We start from the raw sequence: 8797 nt of genomic DNA on the forward strand, positions 1-8797 counted from the left end.
GTCTCCCCCTCCCCTCCTTTTTGTTCTAGGCTGTAGGCTGTTTCCATTGAGAATGCCCCTCATCAAATATTGCTATGAATTACCTTGGGATGCCTTTGGGTGCCAACCCAAAATTGGGATTGTTTTGGGACCCAATGGTTGAGAAAATTGAGAAGAAACTTGTTTCTTGGCGGTACTCATTTATATCGAAGAGTGGTCGCCTAACTCTTATCCAATCTGTTTTGAGTAATCTTCCCACCTATTTGCTTTCCACTTTTAAAGCTCCCGCTACGGTCTATAAGAAGGTTGAAAAACTTATGAGAAATTTCTTATGGGAGGGAGCTAATAAATCTGGAGGATCACATCTAGTGAGATGGGACATTGTCACCCTTCCAAAAGAAAAAGGAGGCCTTGGTATCGATAAAGTTAAGATCACTAACGAGACATTATTAAGCAAGTGGATATGGAGGTATCACACTGAAAAGAATAGCCTCTGGAAAGCTCTTATTGACAACAAATATGACAAAATAAACCTTGGCTTTGTCCCAAGTAAATGCAAATTTGTTAGTGCCAAAGTCCCCTAGTTCAACATATCCAAGTACCAAGCTGAGATGATGAGAAATATAAACTAGAAGATCTCAAATGGGGCTGATACATTATTTTGGTATAACCATTGAAATTCTGATGGCCAACTTTATGATAAATTGCCTCGTTTTTTTTGCTTTATCCACTAAAACTAACATGTCTGTGAAGGATGCTTAGTCTGCTGCTACTTCCTTTATTTACCACAGCTTGATGATTATTTGAAGCAAACTGTTCCACTTCCCCTCATGTCACAGAAAACATCCTCAGGTGTATCTGATTAGAACCATTCCTTGGAGCATATGGAACAAGCATCGAATTTTTAACAACATTGCGCATTTGGAGACACGTGTGGGATTTTGTTGTTTGTCTGACTGGCCTCTTGGTGCTCAAAATCTTTTTTTTTTTTTTTTTTTTTAATTATGATATTGCTTCCATTGCTCTAAATTGAAAGACTTTCCTCTAGCCTCCTTGATACAAACTCGAATGTATATATTTTTTTTATCGGCAATGAAGCTTGTGCTATTGGGTCTGCGATGTGATGAGGGCGCTAAGAAGGTACCAACCTAATTGAGATGTTTCGGTATGCCTCCTGATCCCATTTTTTTTCTTTAGTATCTTCAAAATAATAATAATAATAATAATGGGTTCTAAACTTTCAAGTTTGTGTGGAAGACCGCAGCTATAAAACTTTTAAAAATTAATTAACCATGCAGTGCCAAGCTGTACAACACAAAATGTATTTATATGCTCTCTTTTCATAGTTCTTATCGACAACTATTAACCTTCAATTTTTATTGATGTTTTCCCCTCAAGTCCTCCTCTTCATTCCTATCCCAGAAAACAAGTCAAATACAGGCCTGAAAATCGATTAATCTCTCTCAGAATCATAATAATGACAACTCAGGTCTATCCTTCTTTACTTCTCTCCTGTCGCATTCGAGCGGCTCTCACCTAATTCCCTGTGGGGATATAAATTTTAGTGGACACGTCCACTTCTACTCGCCACAAAAGAGCCCTGGTGACAAGGTTAAGTTCTACAGTAATTCATAACTAAAAAATCATTCCCACAAGTAGACACATAACGCATAAGCATAACTTCCAAATCTTCCATTTTCTTGGTTCTAGCTATTGCAGTTTAGGTATATATTTGTTTGGTCTTTAGCATGTTGATTGAAAACGAAAGCAATTAAGAGCTCATAAAGAAAATGTAAATGGTTAAGATCTTACGCTTTATATGGTAATCAAGCCAGGGAACCATCAAAAGACAATAATTGATCGAGTCCTACGACCAATTTGGATTTCCCCCGTACCAACATAATCTTGTTTTTGTTTCATAATTGATCTGAACCATAATGGAAAAGAATCAACGACCCAAATGAAGATGATGAATGTAATGCATGTCCAAATGTGGCGCTGAAATTGAATAATACACTCAATTTCGTGGTCCCATCCCTCGTTAATTAAGATCCGTTTCCTTCAGAATCTAGGTCAACTAGTAGCAATCGGAAAAGATATGGCAAACTTTTGGATGTTCAAAAAATCGACCAAAAAAACCAATCAAACCAATCAACCCAACCCAATCCGTGCAATTTGAGTTGGGTTATCAACTCACTTAGGTTGAGTTGAATTCAAATAAATAAAAATTTTATGGTTTGAGTTGGTTCATGAGTTCACCTAATATAATCCAAATCAATCCAAACCAACTCAAACTTATTATTAACTTTAAAAATAATTTTTTTGTTACTTATAATACAATTATTTATATATATTTATTTTAATTTTATTTAATTTCAATATTTTTTGAATAATTTATTCTTCAACAACTCTTCAAAATAGTTTTTTTTTTTATACTTAGGAAAGAAAAATTTTATTATATAAATTGAGATTGAGTTGTTAATCTTAATTCAATATATTAAAATATCTAAATTAGATTTTTACATATTTATGTTTTGTTTCTTTTTAAAACAAAATTTTAAATAAATTATCCGGCTAACCCGAACCAACCCAACCCAAATATTTCATGGTTGGATTGGGTTGGATTCATTTTTTAACAAAGGTTATTTAGGTTGAAGAAATGTTTAAAAAGTCCTTCAACCCAACACATGAGTACCACGACTTTTTTTTAGCTACAAATGGTTGCTAATGACAAACTTAAACGATTATCCAATTAACCAAATATTTCATGATTGGATTGGGTTGTGTTCATTTTTTAATAAGGGTTATTTGAGTTGAAGAAATTTAGAACCCAAACAATTGAGTTAGGTCTAAAAAGCCTTTCAATTCAACCTAACTCAACCCATGAAGACCTACTTTTCTTTAGCTACAAATAATCGCTAATGACAAACTTAAATGCTTAACCAATTAAGACATATGCTCTCAACTAAAAAAAAATCTTAGACTCCTTATAGACTACATTTACAAATATTTAAGAGACATTATCAAATCCCTCTACTATTAAACTCCTATTCATGCTGTCAATTTCTATGTTTTTATTTACACTAAATTTAATAAATAAATAGACCCACTATGAAAACAACAGCTATCTTTTCCAGTATGAAGGAAAGTTTTCTTTTTTCCTACCGACAATAAACTTCAAGTATAAATAAGCAAAATTCATGTTTTAACCAGAAATCAAACTTGTCGTACATTAGAGGAGGCGAAAAAATAAGGCCAAGGGAGGGGAGCTACAGTTTGAGCAGCTTGTTCAAGGCTTGAGATATGGGTGCCAGGATGGTATCAGATCCTTCATTAATAGAGATTAAATAAGTCATTCCAGCTCGGAACACTATATTTCACAGGATTCCAGCTATCATTGGCGACAGTTAAGTAAATGTAGTAACTAATAAGATAAGGAGGGAGGAAAAAATAATGGGATTGTTAGAGCAGTGGGACCTAAATTGCCAGAAAGCCATGCATATACACATGGATTTTAATTCCCAATTTTCCTATGAAAATATCTATTGCGCTGCCTGAATATCTGAATAAGGCAGCACCAGCAACTAAGAGTAGTTGCTCCTCATCGGATCACGAGCTGATAGCATTTCCATGGCATGCGCATCCCCCGTGTGGGATGCACGGCGCAGACTCTAGATGTTGCATTTGTATTACTTCACATATCTACTCATAAATCATATAAGATGCTTGTTAGCAATTAAAAGAGAAAATGTGATCCATGAAATTAGTTGCTACTACGTAAATCGTAATAAGGATGAGCATTGAGCATACCCACCAAATGGTTAAGGCGTGTATTTTTTTACTAAGAAGTTTGAAGCTTGAAATTTAACTTTACATGTTGTTTAACAAATAAAAAAGAGAGAGAGAAAAAGGCATATCCTAATGGGCTAATGACAGACCGCAACGTGTCCGGGGGAAGATTGAGAGAGAAGTAATGAAAGGGAGAGTTTACCTTGAGACTGTCAGAAAAATTTATTTGAATTCATATGCATTGTCGACTCCAATGTTCAAACATTAATGCGAGCAATGCAAGAAGTAAATAAGCAAATAAATGCACCTGAACGCATCAACTAACCACATAACCTTCTACCTGCAAATATTTACTACACTCTCTACCTCACTTCGTCTTTTATATGCATCGTTTAGTCTTCTCATGCATTTTCATCAACAATAATCCATCATCCTCCTTTTTCTCCCTTCTTAGTAAAACATACGGATATGAACATAATGGAAAGAAGACTAGCTTCTCTCCTTCTATGGACTCTCATTGTTGGGTTGGTTTCTCAAAACAAGGCCATCCCTTTGACGTCTGCGAGCAACGAAGATCAGAAAACATATTACACTCCAGACCCACATGCAGGAAGCCCCCCCTCAGGTTTCTCTATCACCCACGACATATACACACACATTCCCTCGCATTCCGCAGTTCCAAAATATTTTATAGCGTTGAGATATTCCTGACCACTTACCCACATTGAAATTTGTAAATCTATATCTTTTAAGTGGATGGAAGGATCTAAAGTACGTGCTGGTGTCAAAAAGTAGCAAGAACTATTCAAATCAGTGACAAATGTTAACCTTTTTTTTTAACTCATCCAGTATCTTCCTCTTTGTAGGTTCACAAGGGAGTCCACCTTATGGAACTCCACCACCTCGTGGTTCGGGAGGCAGCCATGGAGGAAAACCACCCTCTCATGGGCATGGTGGTAAGAAACACAACCCAAAACCAGGGAAGTGCGGGAACCCACCACACACTCCTACTCCATCGAAACCTCCTTCTGGTGGTGGTGGATACTACAACCCTCCTACACATGATCCAACCCCATCAACTCCATCGAAGCCTCCTTCCGGTGATGGCGGATACCACAACCCTCCTACATATAATCCAACCCCATCGAATCCTCCCTCTGGTGGTGGTGGGTACTACAGCCCTCCGACTCATGATCCCACTCCAACCCCATTAACTCCTTCGAATCCTCCTTCCGGTGGTGGGGGATACTACAGCCCTCCCTCTTACGATCCCACTCCAACTCCATCAACTCCATCAACTCCAACCCCATCAACTCCATCAACTCCATCTACTCCTTCGGGTGGCGGATACTACAGTCCTCCATCTTACGATCCCACTCCAACTCCATCTACTCCAACTCCATCAACTCCAACCCCATCAACTCCATCTACTCCTTCAGGTGGTGGATACTACAGTCCTCCAACTAATGATCCCACTCCAACCCCATCGACTCCATCGACTCCTTCGGGTGGTGGTGGATACTATAGCCCTCCAACTTATGATCCTACTCCAACCCCATCAACTCCGTCAACTCCTTCAGGTGGTGGTGGATATTATAGCCCTCCAACTTATGATCCTACCCCATCAACTCCATCAACTCCTCCATCAGGCGGTAGTGGATACAGTAGCCCTCCAACTTTTGATCCGACACCATCAATTCCAACAACTCCTCCTTCAGGTGGTAGTGGGTACTACAACCCTCCAACTTCTGGTACACCATTCTACGGAACCCCACCAATCACATCAGCACCTCCTTTTGTTCCAGATCCCAATTCTCCCTTCACTGGCACATGCAAGTAAGTAATTACAATTATATATGCTATACTTTTTTCACTGTGTTAGTGAAAGAAAGAGCATACCTTCACATTTCGAATAATGATAATAACCTTCTATCATCGTGTATTTTCAGCTATTGGAGGACGCACCCAGGAATAATATGGGGGTTGTTAGGCTGGTGGGGAACAATGGGCAGTGCTTTTGGTATAACAAACGCTCCAGGCTTTGGAGCTACTCTCAGCATACCACAAGCACTCTCAAACACACGAACTGATGGCCTAGGAGCACTTTACCGAGAAGGAGCTGCGGCTTTCCTGAACTCCATGGTGAACAACAGGTACCCCTTCACAACCAATCAAGTCCGTGACAGTTTTGTATCGGCACTAAGCTCAAACAAAGCAGCAGCAGCACAGGCCCAGGTTTTCCAGATGGCTAACGAGGGTAGATTCAAGCCTAGAACCTGAAGCAGAATAAATTTACCATATTTGTAAGTGCATTATGTCTAAGGTAGCAAGCCCTGCAGTTTCTGTTAAGTATATTACGTTTCTTCCGTGTCCTCCATATTATATTCCCTAGTGCTACATTGAGATGGATATCATATGTTACATTTCAATACTTTGCTTGAGTATTTAAATTTTTTTAGAAGTCACTGTTCAATTTAAGCCTACTAACCATGTATTTTAAAATCACTTCACAAAAGAGATTCATTACGCAAAGAGAAGAACAATATTAAACTGATAATTTCATAACAGCTTAATACGCAATGCTTAGATTATGATCCTCCATAGAAAACATGTGAGGCAGGACTCAGGAGCCATATATGTGGGTGCAACGTTTCTTTCTAAAATGGAAGTCGCATCAATTGCCCAAATAATATCCAAATTTGTAAAAATATTACTCATGCATTTATTGAATTAATAGACATACCAGTCAAGACAATAATAAAGCACGAGTTAAACAGCTAATTACATAACATCTTCTCTGCTCTCGATTATTATCATCATGATTATTACTATTTTTGGGCAGACAAATTTTCCACCACCTTCCACTTCCACTGTAGAGAAAATTGGTCACATTTAGATATAGGTAATAATACATTCCTGAAAGTGAAGGCTGTAACTGGAACGTCGGTACCGCACATCATTTTCCTAACTTTTGAGCTGCACATCAAATACGGAATGGACGATGACATTCATCTAACAATCAGAAGTAAATGACATTTAAGATAACATAGCACTCGAAAACATCTCCGTCGATGCGAAGTGCGTCACCTCATAGTCATAACTATAGCACACTCATACTTCTGTTCTCTGTAAAACTATCCTGATCCCCTAACTAAAGATAATTTGATTTCTGGAACTTTTCAAATCGAAATGTGCTCATAATCTGTGCAGGGAAATCTCTATATATAGATTTTCGCATAATGAGATTGTTGAATTGCTAATCCAATTAATCAGAGAGATTGTGGAGAGTAAAAGATGAAACTCAGATTTTGCGGAAAGTATTTCTAAACTTCTTTATCTGGAGTTCCTATTGGAAACAATAGAGCAACAGAGAACACGATTAATTCTTGTATTGTTTCCCTTTCTTTTCACATTAACTAAAATGAACAAGAAAACGTACCGGAAGAGATTCGTGGAACTGGAATCATTCTCCGAAAACTCCATAGACTGTAGAGTGGCGAACTCCGTAGCCGCCGACGGCAATTTTCCCGGCGACCATTCTTGTGAAAAGTTAATGGGCCTTAGTTGGGCTCGGCTTTCGTCCCATCTCTTCATGGGCTTTACTTTGGAAGGCCTTTTTGGTTTTGGGTTTTTGTACCAAGTCCGCAATTTAGAAAGCGCAATGAAATCCAACACAAAATCTGAAAATAAGTTTCTTTTTTTAGTAAGTTGTAAAGTGGAGAAACAAATATTTGACCTCGAAATCGAACATGATCTATATTAATTGAACTATCATCACTTTGAACTATTTGCGTAAGCTATACCCATGTTACAAAGATGAGAAAGTTAGGGCATGTGATAGTTTTTTTTTAGTTTTTTAAATTTAAATTTTAGAAATTACTTGCATTTACATTTCTGTCTTGATATATGTTTTTTTAAAATGTTTGAGCTAGTTTTAAAAACTTCAAAAAAATAAATTAATTAATTAATTAATTAAATAAAATCTAAAACTCTTTGTTTTTAAAGCTATAATGCTTTAATCAATTAAGCTATGTTAAGTTGACGATGACTACATGATAATTATCTTATTCGTAATCAATATCTACTTAGTCAAATTAGACTCTTTTTTGGGATTTCTCTTCTATTGTCAATCAATTTGAGATGAAACCTCATGTTATCTAACCATAAAGATGAGTTAAAAATTTTTTATTGAATAGAAATGTAGACATTAACGACAATATTAAAAATGTTAAAAATGTGACCTATTTTATTAGGAAAAGCCCCATATATCGTAGTAATGTCAATCAATTTATCTGAGTTGTATGATTCAATTTGGAGTAATGAAAAGTTTATCACTGAAATCATTTTATTTAACCAAGGCTGCAAAAATGCAATTCATTCTCCTATAATATATACATATATACTATAGTTCATAAGATATAATGAACAATGAAGAACTGGAAATTTACAGCTTGGAGTAGAAGTAATACGCATGATCACGTGTGATAGACGAAAAGTAAAATTTACCTTGATGCAAAGCTGCAAAAAGAATGGCCAGTTAAAAAAAACATATGAGGCCATGGCCACAAGTGAAGTACAAATAATTCCATTATTTTCTTGTAAAAATTAATTATTTTTATTTAATACGATAAATCATAGTCGTAAATAGGTGGCTTACAAAACTGCCATAAATTTCTAAAAAATACCAAAATATTTTCTTAATTTATCTTTCCTTTTGTTTCATAAAAAATTCATTTTTCTTCTTGTAGTGCATTTTATTAGAGAGTACATTGTCGTCACAACACACAAGTAAAGTAAAAAAAGCTTAGAACTCACATTAAATTTATACTAAAAAAGGTTCAATTTAGTTATTCTTTTCCAAAGGAGGGGTCCAATTGAATGTGTTTACACCTGCCACATAACAATTTAAAGTTTGAGTAAACTACAACCAAAGGTCACATAGCAATTTTGGTATTAACCTTTTAATGACTTTCACGAACCGCAAAAGAATTGGTATACAAATCACAAAATTTCAAGCTCTATACATCTA

The 8797-nt window shown here is 36.4% G+C and overlaps 1 protein-coding gene and 1 long non-coding RNA gene across 2 annotated transcripts; one reads left to right on the plus strand and one right to left on the minus strand.

The window, feature by feature from the left end:
* Positions 1-3287: 3287 nt before the first annotated feature.
* Positions 3288-5799, minus strand: LOC120078685. The gene is made up of 2 exons (XR_005482071.1): positions 5668-5799; positions 3288-3681 (listed from the first exon to the last, which is right to left on the minus strand). It is a non-coding gene; the product is annotated as an uncharacterized LOC120078685 (long non-coding RNA).
* Positions 3820-6199, plus strand: LOC120078684 (protodermal factor 1-like). Its single transcript, XM_039032984.1, has 3 exons — positions 3820-4393; positions 4635-5604; positions 5718-6199. The coding sequence occupies exons 1-3, from the start codon at positions 4237-4239 to the stop codon at positions 6046-6048; spliced, it is 1458 nt and encodes a 485-aa protein (XP_038888912.1). The 5' UTR covers positions 3820-4236; the 3' UTR covers positions 6049-6199.
* Positions 6200-8797: the final 2598 nt, after the last annotated feature.

Source organism: Benincasa hispida, chromosome 5 (assembly GCF_009727055.1).
Source record: "Benincasa hispida cultivar B227 chromosome 5, ASM972705v1, whole genome shotgun sequence".
Classification (NCBI taxonomy): domain Eukaryota; kingdom Viridiplantae; phylum Streptophyta; class Magnoliopsida; order Cucurbitales; family Cucurbitaceae; genus Benincasa; species Benincasa hispida.

What these genes read in the sequence shown, in the direction of transcription:
- LOC120078684 (XM_039032984.1), top strand. Translation starts at nt 4,237, where the DNA reads ATGAACATAATGGAAAGAAGACTAGCTTCTCTCCTTCTATGGACTCTC. An exon ending in TGCAGGAAGCCCCCCCTCAG is followed by an intron (nt 4,394 to 4,634) that starts GTTTCTCTATCA and finishes TCCTCTTTGTAG; the next exon opens with GTTCACAAGGGAGTCCACCT. An exon ending in CCCTTCACTGGCACATGCAA is followed by an intron (nt 5,605 to 5,717) that starts GTAAGTAATTAC and finishes GTGTATTTTCAG; the next exon opens with CTATTGGAGGACGCACCCAG.